This window comes from Hyperolius riggenbachi, chromosome 3 (genome assembly GCF_040937935.1).
Source record: "Hyperolius riggenbachi isolate aHypRig1 chromosome 3, aHypRig1.pri, whole genome shotgun sequence".
Lineage (NCBI taxonomy): Eukaryota > Metazoa > Chordata > Amphibia > Anura > Hyperoliidae > Hyperolius > Hyperolius riggenbachi.
Window position 1 is genome coordinate 106255635 of NC_090648.1, and position 25945 is coordinate 106281579.

Sequence of the window (25945 nt, forward strand, 5' to 3'; positions counted from 1 at the left end):
AATATGTCTTCTACCTGCATGAGACATTTCGTGAAATTCAGACATTGCTAACGGCCATGGCTGCGATTAATGTACGCCCGGATCTCCTCCATTGAAATTGCCCAAATAAACAGGTTTTTGTGACCCTAGGCTATGACCTCTTTGGCCTAGGGGCCCGAAACTCACCAGTTATGATCCCCCTAACAGTTCCTACAATGCTAGAAAATTTGGTACTGCTGAGCCATTGCCCTTTGAAAAGATGTGAGATTTTGGAAAGTGACATAGGGAGCCAATGAAAGCCTATGGGGGATTTTACTACTTTTGCACCCCTGTAACTCTGGTTTGCAGAGATGTAGGGACCCCATCTTTGGAATCCAAGTCTAACAATATGTCTTCTACCTGCATGAGACATTTCGTGAAATTCAGACGTTGCTAACGGCCATGGCTGCGATTAATGTACGCCAGGATCTCCTCCATTGAAATTGCCCAAATAAACAGGTTTTTGTGACCCTAGGCTATGACCTCTTTGGCCTAGGGGCCCGAAACTCACCAGTTATGATCACCCTAACAGTTCCTACAATGCTAGAAAATTTTGTAGTGCTGAGCCATTGCCCTTTGAAAAGATGTGAGATTTTGGAACTGTAAATAGGAGGCCCAATGAAAGCCTATGGGGGATTTTACTACTTTTGCAACCCTGTAACTCTGGTTTGCAGAGATGTAGGGACCCCATGTTTGGAATGGTAGAATCACTACTATTGAAATTGCCCAAATAAACAGGTTTTTGTGACCCTAGGATATGACCTCTTCGGCCTAGGGGCCCGAAACTCACCAGTTATGATCCCCCTAACAGTTTCTACAATGCTAGAAAATTTGCCACTGCTGAGCAATTGCCCTATGAAAAGAGTTGAGATTTTTGAAAGTGAAATAGGGAGCCTAATGGAAGCCTATGGCAGAATTTAGCACTTTTGGACCCCTATAATTCTGGTTATCATCATCACCCGCCGACTTTAGCAGTTAATAGCAAAGGCCCCTTACATCCTAGCAACACCAAATTTGCAGGATATGTTAAAAAGATAGCGGGAAACAATATTTAAAGGACTTCCGAGGCCACAAATGTGAAAAAAGTTAAATACCTTTTCATAATTCAGATCCATGGAGGACGCCATCCGCGCCCTCCCGTTCATTCCCCCATGGCTCCCGCAGTAATACTGGCCCCGGTCGGGTCCCGACTCCCGACCCCTCCGAACAGGTATATATATATATATATATATATATATATATATTTTTATTATTTTTATGTGCTGAGTGTGGGAAATAAATGAAAAAAAAAACGACGTGGGGTCCCCCCTCGCGAGCCTCTGTAACCCCTTGTCCCCCATGCAGGCTGGGATAGCCAGAATGCGGAGCTCCAGCCGACTGGGGCTTCGCACCCTGAGCTATACTAGCCCGCATGGTCCATGGTATGGGGGGCTCCGGGGGGGGAGGGGCAGCCAAGCCTTCCCCTCCCCCCCCCCCCCCCCCGGAGCCCTTGTCCAATCCATGGACAAAGGGCTCTTCCCCACCTCCGGTGCCCCAGGAGGATGTGGGGGCGACGATTCCCTGGGGAGGGGGTTCATGGTGGCATCTGGGAGTCCCCTTTAAGAAGGGGACCCCAGATGCCCACCCCCTCCCAGGAGAAATGAGTATAGAGGTACAAAGTACCCCTACCCATTTCCACAAAGGGTTAAATGAAATAAAAACACAACCACGAAAAAAGTCCTTTAATTTTCTTAATTAACCAGAAATACTTACCTGTACCTTTAAAAAAAAAATTCCCACGGCAATATCCTCGGTAAATGATCCAACGAACTGTATCCTCTTCTATTAAGTTGATTGAAGATCTCCGAAGCCCCCACCCACATAGCAGAGAATGCGTCCAAAAGTCCTTTTGGACGCATAGCTGCTAGCTCCCGCTGTCTCTCCCCACCTGCCTGCCTGCACCTGTCAACCCCCACCTAGGCTGGCACTCAGTGCACCCATGGATGCGCTGGGTGCCAGCCTAGGTGGGGGTTGACAGGTGCGGGCAGGTGGGGAGAGACAGCAGCGGGAGCCAGCAGCTTCACGTCCTTCCGAGGACGCATTCTCTGCTATACTAACAGCTGATGAATGAGCTGGATCTTTTTAATGAATCGGTTCTTTTTTATGAATCGACTTTTTTTTTTACTTTAAAATCGATTTTCTCAAAAAACTATAAGGTCTTTTTGAAACATTTTTTTTCCTCTTGTTCCCACTGTTCTTCTTAACATTCCCAGTAATTTTGGTGTTGCTAGCTTTGAAAGGGGCTTTGCAATTAACCATTAACCATTAAAGTCGGCGGGGGTATATTTTCCCATGGTCAGAAGGAGAATTTACATTGAAACTTTAAAATTGATTTTCTCAAAAACTAGAAGGTCTTTTTTAAAAAAAAAATGTTTCCTCTTATTTCCACTGTTCTTCTTAACATTTTCTGCAAGTTTGGGGTTTCTAGCTTTTAAAGCGGCTTTGCAATTAACTGCTAAAGTCGGCGGGCGCTTAATTTTCCCACGGTCAGAAGGAGTTACTTTAAAATTGATTTTCTCAAAAACTATAAGGTATTTTTGATTTTTTTTCCACCCTCTTGTAGTCACTGAAAGATCTCAGGTGTTAGACACCTTGAAACATCTTTTCCATCACTTTTCTGGTCAGCAGAAATGTTTCTAGTTTTCAAAGTTCGCCTCCCCATTGAAGTCTATTGCGGTTCGCGAACTTTTCCGCGAACCGAACCTTCCGCGGAAGTTCGCGAACCCGGTTCGTGAACCGAAAATCGCCGGTTCACGACATCTCTATATTCCAGTAACTGTAGGGACTGTAAAGTGAAACAGGCAATATGGGGGCAAAGCGCACTTGGAAACTTGTTGCCACCATAGCCTGCAATGTAACTTGTGGCTCTGGCAGCGTATAAATATAATAGACAATTTAGGCACCAGAGCTCAGTTATAATATAGCCGAACAGCTACTACCAGAGGAAAGCTAGTGCAATGTAGTCCGAACTCCTAAGAACGCGTTCAAGCAAAAAGGGCATCGGGAAAAAGGGCACATGGTATAAACAATAAGCGGTAATAGCGTTTATAAAAATATTGTGTTGTATTTCGTTTACAATAATGTTTCCCTGTTTTAAAAGTGAAACTTATAATTACGTTTCTTAAAAAAATGATAATATATGTATAATCGTTAGAATTGTATAATATTGTTAATAACCTTCATTTATCGTTTCTTAACCACTTAACGACCGCCCCCAGCCGATGGGCGGCGGCAAAGACCGGGCCCAAACGACCGCAATACGCCCATCGGCGGGGGCGGCTGCGGGAGTGGCTGTGCGGCGATCGCGTCATTCGTGACGCGATCAGCCGCCGGGGACTGGCTCCGCCCACCGTTCGTTGTAACCCGCCGGCCGTTCGGAAGCGCCGGCGGGTTACTAGCACCCGGATCGCCGCATGTAACAAGTATAATAGGCTTTGTAATGTATACAAAGCCTATTATACTGGCTGCCTCCTGCCCTGGTGGTCCCAGTGTCCGAGGGACCACCAGGGCAGGCTGCAGCCACCCTAGTCTGCACCCAAGCACACTGATTTCCCCCTCCCCTGCCCCCTGATCGCCCACAGCACCCCTCAGACCCCCCCCTGCCCACCCCCCAGACCACTGTTTGCACCCAGTCACCCCCCCTAATCACCCATCAATCACTCCCTGTCACTATCTGTCAACGCTATTTTATTTTTAAGTCCCTAATCTGCCCCCTACTCCCTCCTGATCACCCCCCCACCCCTCAGATTCTCCCCAGACCCCCCCCCAGACCCCCCCCCCCCCGTGTACTGTATGCATCTATCCCCCCTGATCACCTGTCAATCACCTGTCAATCACCTGTCAATCACCCGTCAATCACCCCCTGTCACTGCCACCCATCAATCAGCCCCTAACCTGCCCCTTGCGGGCAATCTGATCACCCACCCACACCAATAGATCGCCCGCAGATCCGACATCAGATCACCTCCCAAATCCATTGTTTACATCTCTTATCTCCTCTAAACACCCACTAATTACCCATCAATCACCCCCTATCACCACCTGTCACTGTTACCCATCAGATTAGACCCTAATCTGCCCCTTGCGGGCACCCAATCACCCGCCCACACGCTCAGATTGCCCTCAGACCCCCCCTTATCAATTCGCCCGTGCAATATTTACATCTGTTATTCCCTGTAATAACCCACTGATCACCTGTCAATCACCCATCAATCACCCCCTGTCACTGCCACCCATCAATCACCCCCTGTCACTGCCACCCATCAAACAGCCCCTAACCTGCCCCTTGCGGGCAATCTGATCACCCACCCACACCAATAGATCGCCCGCAGATCCGACATCAGATCACCTCCCAAATCCATTGTTTACATCTCTTATCTCCTCTAAACACCCACTAATTACCCATCAATCACCCCCTATCACCACCTGTCACTGTTACCCATCAGATTAGACCCTAATCTGCCCCTTGCGGGCACCCAATCACTCGCCCACACGCTCAGATTGCCCTCAGACCCCCCCTTATCAATTCGCCCGTGCAATATTTACATCTGTTATTCCCTGTAATAACCCACTGATCACCTGTCAATCACCCATCAATCACCCCCTGTCACTGCCACCCATCAATCACCCCCTGTCACTGCCACCCATCAAACAGCCCCTAACCTGCCCCTTGCGGGCAATCTGATCACCCACCCACACCAATAGATCGCCCGCAGATCTTCTCTCCTCTAAACACCCACTAATTACCCATCAATCACCCCCTATCACCACCTGTCACTGTTACCCATCAGATTAGACCCTAATCTGCCCCTTGCGGGCACCCAATCACCCGCCCACACCTCAGAACGCCCTCAGACCCCAGCCCTGATCACCTCGCCAGTGCATTGCTTGCATCTATTTCCCCCCTCTAATCACACCTTGAGACACCCATCAATCACCTCCTGTCACCTCCTAGCACACCTACCCATCAGATCAGGCCCTAATTTGCCCCGTGTGGGCTCCTGATCACTCGGCCAAACCCTCAGATCCCCCTCAGACCCCCTTCCGATCACGTCCCCAGTGCATTGATTGCATCTATTTTCCCCTCTAACCGCCCCCTGAGACACCCATCAATCACCTCCTGTCACCCCCCCTAGCACTCCTATCCATCAGATCAGGCCCAATACATCCTGTCATCTAAGAGGCCACCCTGCTTATGACCGCTTCCACAAAATTTGCCCCCTCATAGACCACCTGTCATCAAAATTTGCAGATGCTTATACCCCTGAACAGTCATTTTGAGAAATTTGGTTTCCAGACTACTCACAGTTTTGGGCCCGTAAAATGCCAGGGCAGTATAGGAACCCCACAAGTGACCCCATTTTAGAAAGAGGACACCCCAAGGTATTCTGTTAGGTGTATGATGAGTTCATAGAATATTTTATTTTTTGTCAAAAGTTAGAGGAAATTGGATTTTTATTGTTTTTTTCACAAAGTGTCATTTTTCACTAACTTGTGACAAAAAATAAAATCTTCTATGAACTCACCATACCCCTAACGGAATACCTTGGGGTGTCTTCTTTCTAAAATGGGGTCACTTGTGGGGTTCCTATACTGCCCTGGCATTTTAGGGGCCCTAAACCGTGAGGAGTAGTCTAGAATCCAAATGCCTCAAAATGACCTGTGAATAGGACGTTAGGCCCCTTAGCGCACCTAGGTTGCAAAAAAGTGTCACACATGTGGTATCGCCGTACTCAGAAGAAGTAGTATATTGTGTTTTGCGGTGTATTTTTATACATACCCATGCTGGGTGGGAGAAATCTCTCTGTAAATGGACAATTGTGTGTAAAAAAAATCAAATAATTGTCATTTACAGAGATATTTCTCCCACCCAGCATCTGTATGTGCAAAAATACACCCCAAAACACATTATACTACTTCTCCTGAGTACGGCGGTACCACATGTGTGGCACTTTTTTGCACCCTAAGTGCACTAAGGGGCCCAAAGTCCAATGAGTACCTTTAGGATTTCACAGGTCATTTTGCGACATTTGGTTTCAAGACTACTCTTCACGGTTTAGGGCCCCTAAAATGCCAGGGCAGTATAGGAACCCCACAAATGACCCCATTTTAGAAAGAAGACACCCCAAGGTATTCCGTTAGGAGTATGGTGAGTTCATAGAAGATTTTATTTTTTGTCACAAGTTAGCGGACAATGACACTTTGTGAAAAAAAACAATTAACATCAATTTCCGCTAACTTGTGACAAAAAAAAAAAATCTTCTATGAACTCACCATACTCCTAATGGAATACCTTGGGGTGTCTTCTTTCTAAAATGGGGTACATTGTGGGGTTCCTATACTGTCCTGGCATTTTAGGGGCCCTAAACCGTGAGGAGTAGTCTTGAAACGAAATTTCACAAAATGACCTGTGAAATCCTAAAGGTACTCATTGGACTTTGGGCCCCTTAGCGCAGTTAGGGTGCAAAAAAGTGCCACACATGTGGTATCGCCGTACTCAGGAGAAGTAGTATAATGTGTTTTGGGGTGTATTTTTCCACATACCCATGCTGAGTGGGAGAAATATCTCTATAAATAGACAATTGTGTGTAAAAAAAATAAAAAAATTGTCATTTACGGAGATATTTCTCCCACCCAGCATGGGTATGTGTAAAAATACACCCCAAAACACATTATACTACTTTTCCTGAGTACGGCAATACCACATGTGTGGCACTTTTTTGCAGCCTAACTGCGCTAAGGGGCCCAAAGTCCAATGAGCATCTTTAGGCTTTACAGGGGTGCTTACAATTAGGCACCCCCCAAAATGCCAGGACAGTGAACACACCCCACAAATGACCCCATTTTGGAAAGTAGACACTTCAAGGTATTCAGAGAGGAGCATAGTGAGTCCGTGGCAGATTTCATTTTTTTTTTGTCGCAAGTTAGAAGAAATGGAAACTTTTTTTTTTTGTTGTTGTTGTCACAAAGTGTCATTTTCTGCTAACTTGTGACAAAAAATAAAATCTTCTATGAACTCACCATGCCTCTCACTGAATACTTTGGGATGTCTTCTTTCCAAAATGGGGTCATTTGGGGGGTATTTGTACTATCCTGGAATTTTAGCCCCTCATGAAACATGACAGGTGCGCAGAAAAGTCAGAGATGCTTGAAAATGGGAAAATTCACTTTTGGCACCATAGTTTGTAAACGCTATAACTTTTACCCAATCCAATAAATATACACTGAATGGTTTTTTTTTAATCAAAGACATGTAGCAGAATAACTTTCGCGCTCAAATGTATAGGAAATTTTACTTTATTTGAAAAATGTCAGCACAGAAAGTTAAAAAAGTCATTTTTTTGACAAAATTCATGTCTTTTTTGATGAATATAATAAAAAGTAAAACTCGCAGCAGCAATCAAATAGCATCAAAAGAAAGCTGTATTAGTGACAAGAAAAGGAGGTAAAATTCATTTAGGTGGTAGGTTGTATGACCGAGCATTAAACCGTGAAAGCTGCAGTGGTCTGAATGGAGAAAAAGGCTCTGGTCCTTAAGGGGCGAAAAGACTGTGGTCCTGAAGTGGTTAATGTAATAAAATCTGAAAATATTGTTTATAACAATGAAAAAAAATATATAAGTACGTTCGTAATAACTGTTGTAAAACATTAGTAAATATTACTAACATTTGACTACAACTAAACCTAACCCTACTCTCACACAGAACCCTCCCTGACCCTAACCCTAGTGGTGCCTAATCCTAAATCTCCCCTGGTGGAGCCTAACCCTAAGACCCCCCTGATGGTGCCTAACCCTAAGACCCCCTGGTGGTGCCTAACCCTAAGACCTCCCTGGTGGTGCCTAAACCTAAGACCTCCCTGGTAGTGCCTAATAGAGTTGGGCCGAACGGTTCGCCTGCGAACGGTTCCATGCGAACTTCCGTGGTTCGCGTTCGCATCCCGCAGGCGAACCTTTGCGGAAGTTCGGTTCGCCCCATAATGCACCATGGAGGGTCAACTTTGACCCTCTACATCACAGTCAGCAGGCACAGTGTAGCCAATTAGGCTACACTAGCCCCTGGAGCCACTCCCCCCTACTAAAAGGCAGGCAGCGGCGGCCATTAAGGTCACTCGTGTGCCTGCATTAGTGAGAGTAGGGCGAGCTGCTGCAGACTGTCTCTCATAGGGAAAGATTAGTTAGGCTTAGCTTGTCCCTGGCTGCATACCTGTTCTGTGAACCCACCACTGCATACCTGTTCAGTGAACCCACCACTGCATACCTGTTCAGTGAACCCACCACTGCATACCTGTTCTGTGAACCCACCACTGCATACCAGTTCTGTGAACCCACCACTGCATACCTGTTCAGTGAACCCACCACTGCATACCTGTTCAGTGAACCCACCACTGCATACCTGTTCTGTGAACCCACCACTGCATACCTGTTCTGTGAACCCACCACTGCATACCTGTTCTGTGAACCCACCACTGCATACCTGTTCTGTGAACCCACCACTGCATACCTGTTCAGTGAACCCACCACTGCATACCTGTTCAGTGAACCCACCACTGCATACCTGTTCTGTGAACCCACCACTGCATACCTGTTCAGTGAACCCACCACTGCATACCTGTTCAGTGAACCCACCACTGCATACCTGTTCAGTGAACCCACCACTGCATACCTGTTCTGTGAACCCACCACTGCATACCTGTTCTGTGAACCCACCACTGCATACCTGTTCTGTGAACCCACCACTGCATACCTGTTCTGTGAACCCACCACTGCATACCTGTACTGTGAACCCACCACTGCATACCTGTACTGTGAACCCACCACTGCATACCTGTTCTTTGAACCCACCACTGTATACCTGTTCTGTGAACCCGCCACTGCATACCTGTTCTGTGAACTCGCTACTGCATACCTGTTCTGTGAACTCACTACTGCATACCTGTTCTGTGAACCCACCACTGCATACCTGTTCTGTGAACCCACCACTGCATACCTGTTCTGTGAACCCACCACTGCATACCTGTACTGTGAACCCACCACTGCATACCTGTACTGTGAACCCACCACTGCATACCTGTTCTGTGAACCCACCACTGCATACCTGTACTGTGAACCCACCACTGCATACCTGTTCTGTGAACCCACCACTGCATACCTGTACTGTGAACCCACCACTGCATACCTGTTCAGTGAACCTGCCACTGCATACCTGTACTGTTCAGTGAACCCGCCACTGTATACCTGTTCTGTTCAGTGAACCCGCCACTGCATACCTGTTCTGTTCAGTGAACCCGCCACTGTATACCTGTTCTGTTCAGTGAACCCGCCACTGCATACTTGTTCTGTTCAGTGAACCCGCCACTGTATACCTGTTCTGTTCAGTGAACCCGCCACTGCATACCTGTTCTGTTCAGTGAACCCGCCACTGCATACCTGTTCTGTTCAGTGAACCCGGCACTGCATACCTGTTCTGTTCAGTGAACCCGCCACTGTATACCTGTTCTGTTCAGTAAACCCGCCACTGCATACCTGTTCTGTTCAGTGAACAGTTTGGTGTGTCAGTGTGAAGCAGTACCTTAATTACACTACCTGATTGATGTATACACATGCAAGATGTTTTAAAGCACTTTAGGCCTGTCATTTAGCATTCAATATGATTTCTGCCCTTAAAACGCTGCTTTGCGTCAAATCCAGATTTTTCCCGGGGACTTTTGGCGTGTATCCCACTCCGCCATGCCCCCCTCCAGGTGTTAGACCCCTTGAAACATCTTTTCCATCACTTTTGTGGCCAGCACACATTTTTTTTTTTTCAAAGTTCGCATCCCCATTGAAGTCTATTGCGGTTCTCGAACTTTAACGCGAACCGAACCTTCCGCTGAAGTTGGCGAACCCGGTTCGCGAACCTAAAATCGGAGGTTCGGCCCAACTCTAGTGCCTAACCCTAAACCCCCCCTAGTGGTGCCTAACCCTAATCCCCCCTGGTGGTGCCTAACCCTAAACCCCCCTTAACCCCACTTAGTGATCGCTTTATTGTGTGGATAATAATGTTTTACAAATAGTGACTGTAAAAAATACATTACATCTTACTTACTGATCGCTTTATTATGTAAATAATAATGTTTTACAAACAGTAAAGGATAACATTTTAAATAATGTTTTAGTTAAATACGATAAATATGTTTAGTATTTTTGTAAACGTTATTCGTCACGGGTGCATTTTGTAAACTTAAATCATCATAGGTGCAGTTTGAAAACAATAATAATATCCAGGCGCCGTTTGAAAACGTTAATAATCTCCAGGCACCCTTTTTTCCTGTTCGGCACCCATCAAACGATATTTATTATGGAAGTGAGTCACGGCGCCCTTTTTGGCCACTTGCCTCATGCGTCCAAATTTCCTGCTTCCCCAAAGAACACCCCAGTGGTTTTAAATAGCAGTGGAATGGGGAATGGATGTTGCATACAGGTAGGAGAGATTAGCGTTATTATAGACATAGGTAGGGGGGAGGTGAGTATTAGGCGTAGGAAGGGGAGGATACTGTAGTGCTAGGCATAGGTACGGAGAGATTAGTGTTACGCCTTTTTAGTGGAAACTTAGGGCTTGATTCACAAAGCGGTGCTAACCTACTTAGCACGTCTAAAGTCTTTAGACGCGCTAACCAGGGTGCTAAGTAGGTTAGCACTGGATTTCTCAATCAGATCGCGCGCTAACTTTGCGCGCGCAAAGTTTTATGCGCGCAAAGTTTTACGCGCACTAAGTCCCATAGGCTTTAATGGGCACTTCGCGCGGAGCGCCCTGCGCTCTGTGCAGTACGCGCGTAAAGTTTTACGCGCATAAAGTTTTGCACGCATAAAGTTTTATGCGCGGAAAGCTTGTTTAGACGTGCTAAGGGCCCTTTCACACCAGAGGGCTTTTTCGGCGTTTTAACGCCACGGCCGAAGTTGGCGTTTTCCTAGGTAAAAGAAAGTCCATAGACTTTCATTTTACCATTCACACTAAACGCTGCGTTTTGGAGCGTTGCGTTTCAACGCTCCCAGGCGCTTTTTCTGGGCCTACCGCGGCGTTTCTCATTACAATTGACTGTAATGTAGAGGCGTTAAAACGCCTTCAAAACGCCTTCAAAACGCCTGCAGCCAAAACGCAGCGTTTTAGCCTTTCACCGCTGCCTGTAGTGTGAAAGAGCCCTAAGGGGGTTTTCACAGGCGTGCTAACAGTTAGCACCGCTTTGTGAATCAAGCCCTAAGTGTGAGAGTCAGTTTATGCAAAGCGATAGAAGAATATTGGTAAAATTACTGATATTCTACTAGCGGTATTACACATTTCTGGGCATCCCTTTTATGTGTATGCCAGTAAGTCTTTATTAGAACTGTTGTATGAGAGAAACAAAAGAGTTGTGTGCTCAGCCAGGGAGCACCTGGTATGTAATGGCTGCAGAAATGTCTCTCAACAAGTTTAAAGGCACATCACACGTTTATTGCAGCAGCTTGCCAGAATATGCAGGGACTGAACTAACTATAGTGCTTTGGCCCGCAGCAGTTAGCCCACGCAAAATAGTGTGCATCTCACCAGGTGCGCTGTGTGTAGGCCTCCTTATGCCCCCCCCCCAACAAGTGGGAACAGTGCAGCAGTACCCCAACCACTCTGGTTGCCTAGCAGTGCCACAACTGCACCCGGGGGGGGGGGAGGCAGAGAAACGTGGGCAGCCCTTCCCCACCACCCCTGGGGACCGTCCACGATCGCAGGTTTCCATTGATGAATACTTAACTGGGGCAAACTACAACAAACTACAGGGGAGCAGCCACTGCAACCGCAGGGGGGCCTGAAACTGCAAGGCGGACGGGCAACTACTACTTAACTCCCTCTGATAAAGGGGTCCATCTTACAGATCAGGTGTTTTTGTGGCTACACTTGTTATGGGTGTGGAGATTTTGTTGGCTACACTTGTTTGATGGCCCTTGCAAGATGGGCCCCTGGGCTGTGAGGTCCCCACATGGAAGCAAGGGAAAGGATATGAACATTAAGGGGCCCCATGACTTGTAGGTATGAACCTGAACATTTTTTTTTTATGCAAGCGACTTTAAAGTGTAATTCAATTATCATCATTCCACAGGTGTATAAGAGCATAAATATATACGTGGCTCTGATTGGGATTGAAATCTGGGATAGCAAAGATCAGATTGAAGTGGTCTCCAATGTCGATGTGCTCTTACAGCGATTTGTTGTGTGGAGGTTATCCAACCTGCTACCCCGGCAATATCATGACAATGCCCAGTTCCTCACGTAAGTTCCTAATAAGTAATGCTAAAATACATACGGTAACATATCCGGAGTGTGGAAATGGATAGGGCAACTTGTCACAGTACTTGGAACCACTAGAGCACAGGTGTCAAACTCCAGGCCTGGAGGGCCAGATCCATGTCAGTGTTTAGAATGGACTGAGAAAGAGGAATGGGTTCTACCTGATGGACCACCGGTTTGACATCCCTGCACTAGAGTCTAGTTGTTCCAAGTACTGTAACAAGTTGCCCTATCCATTTTTCAGGGGTCAGGAACCTTTTTGACTGAGAGAGCCATAAATGCCACATATTAAAAAATGTATTTCCATGAGAGCTATAGTATGTTTCAAATTGGGACAGTGTGCATGTGCAGCAGAGGGCTCACATCCCTATCGGCTTGGTGATATGTATACAGTTGATCCTCCTGGCAGCTAGAGCACCCGACATGCCTTCAGCTTCTCTTAGGTTTCAGCAATTTCCCCAAGAGCCAGACAGGAGAAATACCGACTAACAGCTTGTACAATTAGCTAGCTGACTTGGGGTTGATTCACTTTGTAGGACGAGATCCCCACACTTTGGCCCAATAGGCTGCCTGGCAAGTGATAGGCAGCCTATTGGGCCAATGAAAATGCAGTAGCATGCCTACTTTGAAAATTTTAAATTTTACTTGCACTGTCACACTAAGCTGTGCTGCTTGAGCAGTGTAGCTTAGTGAAGCAACCCCTAACTGTGAGCCAGATGTAGCAATAAAAAGAGCCAGATCTGGCTCCTGAGCCATAGGTTCCCTACCCCTTCACTAGACTATAGCCTAGGAAAGAGAGGATAACTCATATCAAAATAAGAATGTTTACTAACATATAAAAAAGATGAATACAGTACAGTTGTAGCATAAAATAAAGGTTACAGGACAACTTACCTGAGAGGGTCATGGTGGCTGACATGTATTTCCTTTTAAGCAGCCTGTCTTTCCTGCTAATCCAGTGTCTCTAATACATTTAGCCATTGACCCTGAACAAGCATGCAGCAGATCAGATGTTTGTTTGACTTAAAAGGGGAAAATTAACTGATGAGATAAACAATTGTAGTTATCCTCCCAATCCTAAAAATGACTTTTTTTAATATATCTAACCAATGGCTTTATTTTGTATGTAAACATTTACAAAGTAGATTGAATGTTTTATTGTCTCAGCTCCACTGCAGCCTATTAAGTCTCCCAGAGTTAAAATACATGAACTATTGACCTTTTTGTATCTCTCCCCTGCCCTCAGAAGTTGTATTCTGCCAGGAAAACATGTATGGCTGTAATTTCCTCATCAGTGAGGTGTACTATATTCCTGTTACCGACACAACAGAAACTGTCACTTGCATGCCTGAAAATTAACTCTGTTAGGCAGCAAAATAAAATAAGAAAAACAGCCTAGTTATTAATATGTTTTGCACTGTACATACACATGTTTACCACAGCATGTCACATGTCGCCTCGAGTACACTTTAAAGGACAACTGAAGTGAGAAAAATATGGAGGCTGCCACATTTATTTCCTTATAAATAATATCAGTTGCCTGGCAGACCTGCTGATCAATTTGGCTGCATTAGTGTCTGGATAACACCAGAAACAAGCATGCAGCTGATCTTGTCAGATCTGACAAAAATGTTAGAAACGCCTGGTCTGCATGCTTGTTCAGGGTCTATGGCTAAAAGTATTTGAGGCATAGGATCAGCAGCAAAGCCATGCAACCGGTATTTATTAAAAGGAATTCCAGTTTTGTCAGTCTCCTTCAAAAGAATAACCTATAGAAGTTACTGAGTTGCCCAGACCAATAAAATTGTGTACACGGTTACAGGAATCCTGAAATTGTTAGTGGTTGTGGGGTACTTAGAAAGGAACTTTACCACAAGTTAGTAGTGTGGGGGGGGGGGGGGGGGGAATCAATACATTGCAAAGTAAGAAGTTAAAAAAGAGAAATTATTATTATTATCCCCAATCTATTTTGTTCATGTTGTTTATAAACACATCCACTAACAATATGATAGGGTAAAAGGTTGATAGGCAGGTGGAATCAGCTGTGCACAATCACAATACAACAAGGTACACATACAGTAAACTGTCATTACCATAGCCATAACATCACACTATTTTTACCACACTGTTTTACCACAATATTATTATTATTGTTTTATAAAGCGCCAACATATTCCGTGGCGCTGTACAAAGTAAGAAACAAACATGGGGTACATAATACAGACAATGGTGTACACTAATATACAACATACATAATTAGTGACAATATACAAAAAATGATACAGCATACAGAATACAAAATACAGAAGTGGTAATGACAGTGATAAAAGTAACATGATAAATAAAATGTATAATGATTTCAAGACACAAAAGGGGGAGAGATCCCTGCCCTTGCGAGCTTACAATCTAAAGGGAATGGGGGGACACAAGAGGAGGGGGTAGTATACGATAAAATATATAAAGGCAGTATGTTTTAGGATACCTAGTAGGAGTGCAATTTGGTCTTAGGACAAAGGGAAGTGGCTTAAGGTAGCGCATATGCTTGTCGGAACAAATGAGTTTTTAGACAGCGTTTAAAAGTAACGAAGGTTGGCGAGTGACGGATGTGTTGTGGGAGGGGATTTCAGAGAAGGGGTGAAGCGCATGTGTGCAAATATCAGCCACACAGACCCCCCGATGATCTCTTTGAAAAAAGGTGAAGATTTCTTGTAGTAAAGGGGGTATCGGCTGAAGTTTGGGATGAAATTGATACTTGGTTAAAGTTTCTCTTTAAAGTGGATCGGAGATAAACTTTTACTCATTGCATAATCGTGTTCCTATCATATAGTTTATAGGGCATTCCTCAAGCCAAATACCTTTTTTGTTTTGTTTTAATACTCTAATTCCCTATAAACTAAACAAGCCTCGCCCACAAGTTCTCTAGAGAGCCTGGGCACTGTGAGCCTTAAGGCCCGTACACACGCCTGATCAAAGGCAACGACGGGTCCGTCGTCACCTCCCGCTGGGCGGGCGTTCCAGCGACAGTCCGGCGTGTGTACAGTCTGTCTGCAGACTGATAAGGCTGTTTCTGAGTGATCTGCCCGGCGGATCGTTCAAAAACAGCCTTATCAGTCCGCCGACAGACTGTACACACGCAGGACTGACTGCTGAAACCCCGCCCAGCGGGAGGTGACGACGGACCCGTCGTTGCCTTTGATCAGGCGTGTGTATGAAGCTTTAGTAGCAAGGGCTTATGGGAGCTCAGTCTGGGCAGGAGGAGGAGGAGCTTACTAGCCAGAGATTTCTGTGGCAGAGGGGAGGAGGTAGGAGGAGAGGGGGGTGAAGTTTTCACAGTCTGAGGGCTGGAGATGCAGATCAGCTTGCCTGTGTGTAATGTGACAAACAGAACATGGCTGTCCTCATTGTATCACAGGAATAAATAATCATAAACTGTTGAAGCTGTTTGCAGCTAGATTTGCTGTGTAAACTATCTAAACTTTAGATAAGATATATAGACAATTTACTTGTTATAGTTAGTTTTTCAACTCGGATCCGCTTTAAGGGATGAAGTTAGAACTGTAACTGAATTAGTACTTTTTCAATTCTTCTTCTAGAAATACTATATAGTATTTTAAAATGGGATGTGTTTGTGACCAGTCTATTCTTCTTATAGGAATGTTGACTTTCAAGATACTGTAGTTGGGTATGCAGAAATGAGTGCGATGTGTGAACAAGCGTCTGCTGCAATCATCCAGGTAATGCGCAGTTTCAACAATACAGCTTTGCGTCCGTTCTCACTGCACTCAATACCTTCTGCTTTTTTTTTTCTTTTGATCTCCTGCAATTGCTATGGCTTGAGTTTTATTTCAGGGTGTGTTGCCATTACCACTATTGTGATGTAATTGTTGCATGTTGCATTTTTGGTACAACTGTGATTGTGTCCCATTATTTAGTACAATTCAATGGAACTTTGCAAGTGCACCAAAATGCATAGAAAGCGCACAGGAAAAAGTTTGTATTTCCCAACACACTCTGTGATGTGTGTTTGGATCATTTTTGTTGTACTAGATTGTATATAAACCTTTTTTTTATTATTAATTCATTGCTTGCTACCTGGCTTTCTGCGTTTACAAAATGTTTGGGTTTTGGGTTTCCCTGTGCCAATGTCAGATGCAGTTTGGTTAGACTGAACAGCTCCTCCCCTATCCCATTATCACATATAGGAGGAGGGGTCACCAGCCAGTCTTTCCCTGTGCGTACAGAACTGAACCTGCACAGTTCATTTGTGCTGCTGAGGAGTTCTTAGTTCCTCCTTGCTTATTGTTTATTAAAGCATTTAGCCTTCCTTTACCATCCCCAGTGAAAAAGATTAATAAAAGAGCAGTGGGATGTTAAGTGAGCTGCTGTGTGCTGGGGAAGGAACTCTGACTCCCCTGAAAGTAAGGAGCTACTAGATGCAGCCTGCCAAGTCTGAGTATACATTGTCTGTCCCCCACACACACATCTGGGCGGAACCACAAACAACCAAGCAGATTTTACTATGCACATCAAAGAGGAATTCCAGGGAAAATAATGTAATAAAAAAAAGTGCTTCATTTTTACAATAATTATGTATAAATGATTTAGACAGCGTTTGCTCATTGTAAAATCTTTAGTCTCCCCGATTTACATTCTGACATTTATTACATGGTGACATTTTTACTGTGGGCAGATTATGTAGCTGCTGCTAGCTGTTTTGGCTGTTGGAGACAGCTGTAAACAGCGATTTCCTGTCTGTGAACCTTGTTACATTGTGGTAAACTGTCAAAAGTACCATGGTCCTCAGAGCTTCTTGTGGGAGGAGTTTCACAACAATATCAGTCATACAGCGCCCCCTGATGGTCTGTTTGTGAAAAGCAATAGATTTCTCATGTAAAAGGGGGTATCAGCTACTGATTGGGATAAAGTTAAATTCTTGGTTGGAGTTTCTTCAAAAACCCAGAGAAAGTGGGCAGAGCATAACAGCCAATCTAATTACAGTCATCCATTTTACATGGCAAAATGTAAACACACTTGCTCACTGAGTAACTGGGATTAATATTCAGGAAAGTGGGTGGAGCCTACAACAGCCAATCAAAATTTAATTTGGTTTTGAAGGGGAATATTTAAATTACTGCCATTAATACACTGTTAATGGCTGAGGCCTCAAACCTGGTACAGTCAGTCATTGGGTAACTGGGGTGAAAATTCACCAAAGGGGCAGAGCCACAAACAGCCAATCAGATTTGTTTGATTGATTTCTGCCATTCTGTTAGTGGCAGGGTTTTTAAACTTGGCACAGTTGGTCACTGGGTGACTGGAATTAATATTCAGGAAAGTGGGTCAAGCCTACAATAGCCAATCAAAATTCACCTATTGGTTTTCAAGGGGAATATTTCAATTGCTGCCATTCTTACACTGTTAATGGCAGAGGCCTTAAACCTGGTATAATAGGTCATTGGGTGACTGGGGAGTTCAAATTCAGAGATGGGATGGAGCCACAAACTGCCAATCATTTGAGTGATAAACTGCTCCATTCTCTTATTATTCATGCCAAGGCCCCCAAAGCTCGCACACATGGTCATTAAGTCACTGTGTGCCAAGGTTATGAAAAGTGGGCAGAGCCGCCAACAACAACCAAATGGGAAAATGTACACTGCAGCCATTCTTGAACTGCTAATAGCAGGGTTCTCAAACTTGGCAAAGTTGCTCACTGGGTGGCTAGAATTAATATTCAGGGAAATGGGTGGAGCCTACAACAGCCAATCAAAATTCACTTATTGATTTTCAAGGGGAATATTTACATTCCTGTAATTCTTACACTGTTAATGGCAGAGGCTTTAAACCTGGTATAATAGGTCATTGGGTGACTGGGGGTTCAAATTCAGAGCCACAAACTCACAAACTACCAATCAAATTGTTTGCTTGATTACAATGGAAACATTTAAACTGCTTCCGTTCACATTATTGATGACAAGGACCCCAAAGCTCACAAACTTGGTCATTGAGTTGCTGTGTGTTAGGGTTAGAAAAAGTAGTTGGACCCAACAACAACCACATACATATCCGAGCAACAGCGGGTCTTCAGCTAGAAGCGTTATAAAAGAGGAAGCTTTCATGTTCTGAGCAGTAAGTAGAGGAAAACCTCAGATAGTCGTGGTTTGCATCTTAACTGATCACTTGGGAAGATACCTTTTCTGTTTATGAGAAAAACGCCCACAGTTACCATGCTTCCAGTTTTAGAAAAACACCTCTTCTGTCTATGAGAAACACACTCACTGTTCTCACTCTTCCAACAGTCCTATGGATATAAATAGAACACAATAGCTGCACTTCTGTTTGTGCTTGTGTTTCTTCCAGTATAAAACAATCAACGGGTAAAACAACACCCCCCGTCAGGTGGGGACTCACCGGATGGTGCGGCCTTCAGGGCCCGATGCCGTGTTTGGGGTATTGGCCACCCCACAGCCTCTCTGGCACCTCCCGTCCGGTCCTTCAGGGACTCAAGTTCATCACCAGCTGTATATAATAATAATGGAGACTCCCCACCGCGTAAAAGTCTACTTATGGCTTTATTCGTTTTTTTTTAAAGGTATGTATATACATGCAGAAATAATCAGCAAAAATGTAAAAAGTTCCAGTAATAAGTGTTCCCAACATGGGATAGTGACAACTCAATATGAGCGATTAGGGATCACTTAAAGCAAAGTAATGCACTAAGCTGGGGTGGGTAGAGCACCCAGGGACCACCTAAAAGCCTGCCCGGTGTCCACAGATGTCACTCCCGCTATCAGTGCTAACACTGCTCACTGGAAGGAATAAAAACAGCTCCTACGCGAATACCGCCGGTCGCGTCCGACCAGACTTTCGCGGTAACGTCACGCCGCGACTCCTCCCAATCTTTCGTTGCTATGGCAACTCCTCAGGGATTCCATTCTATAGTCCTATGGATATGGAAGAAGGAAATTTGGCCACACAGATGCATACAATAAAATAGTGGTCTTCCTGCTATGCAAATTGCACCTTTGCATAGTGGGTGCACCCCATATGTAAAGCCGCAATATGCATAGCGGGAAGACTCTGCACCTGCTATCTGCTATTTTATTTGGTGCCTCCATGTGCCCAAATTTCCTCACAAAGCCACAAATTACATCTTTGCGGTGGTGGTGGATTTAAAGTTTAGGCGCCACCGGGGGGATTAAGGGTTAGGTAAAACTGAGGGGGGGGGGGTAAAGGTTGGGCATAGGTAGAGGGAGGGTTAGATATCAGTAGGGGAAGGGTTCTGGGTAAATATGTGTAAATATAGGGTTAGGTTAACTCATAGTAAAATATCAGTAAAGATTAGCAATATTTTACAATCAGTACTGGCAGCAATCCCCTTTGTCCTTATTTTCCAGGCACCTTTATTACTCTGCACACAGCAACATCCTTGTACAATGTACATAACATTCAGTGTTTGTATTAAACTGCTTGTTTGACCGTGTTGCTACAGAAAAAGTTATGCTCCAGCAAAAAGGGGGGGGGGGGGAAATAAATCAATACATTGCAAAGTGAGACGTAAAAAAATAGAAGAGAGATCGTGAAATGATAAATATTCGCCATGTAATTTGTTCATATTGAGTGATGCACAATCAACCTGCATGTAATCATCTTTACTACTGGCAGACAAGAAAAAAAACAGACAACACCAACTGCCAATATCTATAACCACACCCCATAACAATGCAATAGGTTAAAGGTGCACATTAACGGTACAATTTTTTCACCAAACGCAATCTTTCGATGCGATTTTTACAATCTAATTGTATAGAAAATGTACCCTTTATTAATGCAATTGATAAGAAAAGATTCTTTGGTCGATTGCTAAATAGGATAAAATCGATCCGAAAGTTGGATTTTATCATTGAGTTGGAAGAAAGAATCGTTCAGTAAATGTGAACAATCGATAAGTGCCTTCCGATTAGTTACGATCATTCAAATCTCATCGAAAGATTGCATTTAGTGAAAAATTATTCTGTTAATAGGCACCTTTAAAGGTTGTTTTTTGTATAGATATATTTTTGGACAGAGGCAGATACTGGTTGCTAGGCAGCTGGAAACAGCTGTTATTTCCCACAATGCAGCAAGGCTCCCACAGTGTGATGTCAGTACCTAGGTGCTGACATCACACTGTGGGAGGGGTTTCACCACACTGTCAGCCATACAGAACCCCTGATGATCCGTTTGAGAAAAGGTAAAGATTTATCATGGGAAAGGCGATATCAGCTACTGATTGGGATGAAGTTCAATCCTTGGTTACGGTTCCTCTTTAAACAGGTAGCAACTGCACAGGTACTTCGTAATTCCTCCAAACACCAGATACAATGAAAAAAAATAAGTTTATTAATACAGATACAAAGTTATTCAAAAAGACAAAGACTCGCAATGAGAAATCAATCAATCATAGAAAAAAAAAAAATCACCTTGTGTTGTATCAGTATGCTTGGGTGGCAGTTTGCTTCTATCCTATACCACTCTCTTCTCCCAATGATTAGATAGAGCCCTCAAGCAAAGCAATACAATCGGTAGCAACGTCAGAGCGCCTACTCAAACATCACCTGACACCTGATATCAGTACCAATGGCCTGATCTTTATACATTTCATAGCATAGAGAAGACTATAGCAACCCATGAAGATCTATTGATATTAACCAGAACCCCCAAATAATGGCTGGAATAGGACCAGGACCATAGCCTGTCCATCTCTCTCTCCCTCCCCGAAGTTGACAGATTTATGTCTTGCCCTAGGTCAATTATCTACTTTTGAACAATTAAGGATGAATACATTTTAGACTGTCCTTATCTGAATTAGGTTACATATCTATCCGGACAATTAAGATCTCATACATGAAAACAATCACTATCTTGATCCATTAAATGTTAATAGCCTGTGGGGGAGTACGTGTTCCCTACCTGCAGCTGGTCCAAGCTAGCTTCTTACAAACAAGTGATCTTCCGAGCTAAATGAACAGATGCATACAAGATGAAGTATAATAGTAGTATGCAAAAGGTCTAACAAAATGGTGTCGGTCATTACATCATTAATACAAAATGTCATTTTATATAAAGAGGGCGCAGGTGTGACATATTGTTGACCTACAAGGGCATTAAGGAATAATTTGCCTTGCTTTACACCTACAAAGCAAGGCAACCCGCTATGAAGTGATGCATTATGGGCTTGGTTTTTCGATACATACAGTAATTAAAGGGTTTTTTTTGTGTTTATTTTTAAAAAGACACAACTGTACTTTATAAAGTTTGACAAAGCATCCAAAAATGGATATTTTTTAATGACTGCTATAACCTGACTTCCAATGAGTGATGATGGTTTTAATATCTCAAATACCATGACTGTGCAAATCATGACAGTATAACTTGAAAATGTATTTGTGTCCTAGAATCTTAGATTTTGCATTTGTCTCCTTCTTCCCAGGACTGTGTGACGTCTGCAGCTGGTGTGGGCGTGATTGTGTCTCATGAGATGGGACATAATCTGGGAATGGGTCATGATAACCCCAGCTGTTCATGTGGAGATATATCCTGCATCATGTTTCCAAGTGCCAGGTATAGAATACACAGAACCCACCACCTAGTGGTTGTCTGGATCATGCACATGCTTGAGAACTTACTGCATACTGGCCAACATTTACTCTAGCTCTCATTGCTAGCTTATCTCCGGTGTAGGCCAGTCTCTGTTCTTTATTCCCTGGACTCCAGTGCAGAGTAGGCAAGCAGAGAACATTTGCTTCTTTTTCTACTGTTATAAACTATGTCCTCTACCTGCAACCAATCTCCTGAGGTTTGGGCCTTTTACACGGGTTTGAATCCTCCTAAGTGGCTGCAGTCCTGAAATGCTTCGAGTCCACCAGGAGAAAAGCGCAATATAAATGTTCTGTCTTGTCTGTTGATGGTCATGTCATGGCCACTTCACTTTACTATCGGGGTCAGGAAGAGTGACAGATGGCAGCACAAGCAGGGGGCATAGTGCCTTGTGTTAGAGAGAGCCTCCAAGGTAAGTTATACTTACCCTGTCTGCCTCGATATGCAGAGAAGAGGTAATCGATATAAACTGATATGCAGAGAAGTTACATCGATATAAACGGCAATGCAGTAAAAATAGGGGGACCAATGGGAGCAGAGTAAAGAAAGCCTATAAGTGGGGAACACTAAAAAAATGGAATGCTAATAGGGGCACTAACACTTTATGACTGCCCATGCCCACTTTTGGCCACACTCCCTTTAAACTTCCTTTAGCCCTCACTAAAAGATTCCAAGAATAGTGGCATGAAATGTCATTTCTCCCCAATGAGTTTATGCTATTTCCCATGTGTGAACAGTGGGGGTAAATCAGAGAAAAGGGTGGGCTTATCAGAAGTTGGCAGGGACAGGGGCGTAACTAGAAATCACAGGGCCCACCTGCGAAACTTTAGATGGGGCCCCCTCCCGCCTTCTCTCCACGCCTAGACTCCTCAAGCATCACTACAGGATACAGCACTTGGGGAGGGGTAGAAAGGCTGAAGGTAGAACAGGCTTGTACACAAGATCCTGCTGCACACCGAATAGGGACTGTCTACAAATCTTTGTATGATTTCTTATCAGTGGCTGAGCAGATGCAGTCATTACAAAGATCAGAAAGATTTTTTCTCTCCTTGCTCTTAGTTCAGTCTGTCAGGATGGGGCCCCCTGTGGCTTCTAGGCCCTCCTGCAGCTGCATTCCTTGCAGGGTCTATTGTTACGCCCCTGGGCAGGGATGTATGGCAAAGGTAACCCAGTACATTCACAAAATAATGCCTGACACGATTTGTGATTAGGAGGAGTCTACATTCTGTACCCACAAGAACTTCTCTTAACTTGTGTATTGTGGATATGAAACTGGCAAAGTATCTCAGTAGACATCCTCATATGAAGTAAATGTCTTCCGCTCTTTGGCATTGTATACTGCTTGTTATGCAGTTCCATACTTTTGGACTTCTCTTTTGTTTTTTCCTTTTTTGTTCCCAATTTTAATTTTAGCCATGACATGTATTGTTGTTTTCAACAACAGCAAAGAAAAGTGAAACTGGTGGCACCGTAGTGTGGCAGCCTCGGCTTTTGGCTTTCGGAAATTTTCCCTCTTACTCTCACTATCCAACCCCCCTCCTCCCCTGTCCTTCCAGAACCTGTATGAGCCAAAACCAATTCCGGGTACAACTCCTTTGTACTTGGCGAAACAAAGAGTTAGAGTTAGGGATTGTTATACTGGCCACACTTTGGTAGTGGTGGTTGTGGTGGTGGTGGGGGGGGGGAGTTGCTGCTGCTTGCTGTGGGGGAAAAGGGAAGGGTACCGCACTTATCACACTTGTTACTGTTGGTTGGAAGAGGTTATATGGAATAAAACTGCTATGGTGGGGTGGGAGGTGGGGAAAGAGACTAATGATTGTTATGTTGGTGGGGAGTCTGTCCCTGTTTGCTTTTGAGAGTGAGGGGTACCATGCTGGGATGGGGAGTTGGATGGGACACCTTCACTAGGGATGCTCATTCGGATTCCACGGAAATGCAATTTCCGAAATTCCAATCGGAAATTGCATTTCCGCATCGGAATGCGGAAATCGGTAATGCAAGTGCGTTAGGCGGATTTCCGCCGGAAATCGCGGAAATTTCCACCGGAAATCGTGGAAATTCTGCCCGTCTTTAACATTGATTTTCTCAAAAACTATAAGGTCTTTTTGAAAACTTTTTTTTGCATCTTGTTTACAAGATTCAGTTTAATAACCCCTGAAAATTTGGTGTTTCTAGGACTTACGGGGGCTTTGCTATTAACCGCTAAAGTCGGCAGATTTTTACTGTAATGTAAAATGCAGAAAATCTGCTTCTGCCTATTTTCTGCATTTACATTACAGTAAAAATCCGCCGACTTTAACGGTTAATAGCAATGCCCCCGTACGTCCTAGAAACACCAAATTTTCAGGGTTTATTAAACAGAATCTTCTGAACAAGATGCAAAAAAAAGAAAATCGATGTTAAAGTCGGGCGGAATTACCGCGATTTCCGTCGGAAATTGGTAGCGGAAAGCGGAATCGGTATTTGGCAATGGCAGAATGCGGAATTACCGCGGAATCGGAAATTAGCATTTCCGACCATCCCTAACCTTCACTAAGGGGTAAATAGGGGATAATAGGGTGATCACCACATGGCCCCTGAACTCCATTATCAGCTCAACACGGAGCAGCCAAAAGTGAGGAGAGGAGGAGGTAGAAATATATATCAGACACTAGCCTGGTCTATATTTACATAGCCCTACTCCATTCCCCCTTAGCCTGGAGTTTTGTTTCACCTGGTGCGGTCCGCACCAACCGTACCCCGCTATTGATGCCACTGCTTCATTGGTGTCTCTGGATCCCTTTTGTAATGTACAATTATTATTTTTTTTTAACAAATATTTTCAAATAAATTAGTGGTAAGATCTGCTGAACTAAACGGGAGACAAGATGATGTCTCTGAAAGTACATAATCCAATTTTCCGAATGATCGACCATCTAATATGATTGTCGCAATCAATCACTCAAGCCCACCAACAGAGGGGGAAATGATGAACAATCGGATCAAACTAAAAGAGTCATTCTGAAATTTGGATCAGGGAACATGCCAAATCTGCTTGTGTGGATTTATTTGGATCATAATGAACATTTTGATGACCGTTTTGTTGTAAATACATCACATCAGAAATACCTTATATACTTGTGTGAAAGACTAAATTTTCAGCACAAAAATGTGCTGAAAAGTTACCCCCTCGGTTTATATGCGAGACACTGGAGAAGAACGGATGGTGAAGCAGGTTTTTTACTAGCAGAGGAGTGTAAGGATCTTGCACTAGTAGTGATCCTATTCTTGCCAGCTGACCTCCTGCTGTGTCCGTGCCTCCCATCCCCTGGCAACATGTTGTGCAGAGTGCGCTGGTCAAGACTACCTGTGTCCCCGGGCTTGTGGATCAGAGCGGGCCAGCAATGTGTCAGGGGTGCAATGATCGGGGATTCTTCCTCTGTAGCAATCACTGTGACTCATATCTATGACGCCATCTAGTGGCATCTTGAGACACAGCTGTATCATCCTTGGGGTACATCTGGCTATGGGGAGAGAGGATGTCTTGTACTGGGGGCACATCTGGCAACAGTGGAGGGGGCTATACTGGGAAGGAGGCTTATACACAAGTCAATCACTTTTTCTTGGTTTCTGAGAGAAAAGTGGGTACCTTGGCTTTTACGCGGGTATATACGGTAGTATTTTTTTATGGTACACATGGCTCTTGAACACAGCAGCATCTATTAACCACTTTGCATCCAAATCTTGTTTCCCACTTATGGACCAGAGCAGTTTTGACGGTTTAGCTATGTCCTTATTTAATCAGCAATAACTTTATCCCTACTTATGACGCAGTAAATGAAATATATATATATATATATATATATATATATATATATATATATATATATATATATATTTATTTTTTTTTTTTTTTTATTTTTTTCAAGACAAACAAGGCTTTCATTGTATGCCATTTGTTCCCTCAAACAATTTTGTTT

At 44.1% G+C, this 25945-nt stretch overlaps 1 protein-coding gene across 3 annotated transcripts in view; it reads left to right on the top strand.

Annotated features, from left to right (window-relative positions):
- Positions 1-25945, top strand: part of LOC137561086 (zinc metalloproteinase-disintegrin-like VAP1) — a 128121-nt gene that overhangs the window by 59690 nt on the left and 42486 nt on the right. For all 3 annotated transcript variants that reach the window (XM_068272328.1, XM_068272330.1, XM_068272329.1), the window contains 3 exons: positions 12163-12332; positions 16003-16084; positions 21820-21950. In XM_068272328.1, coding sequence (XP_068128429.1) covers positions 12163-12332; positions 16003-16084; positions 21820-21950 — 383 coding nt within the window. The remainder of the gene's footprint in view (positions 1-12162; positions 12333-16002; positions 16085-21819; positions 21951-25945) is intronic.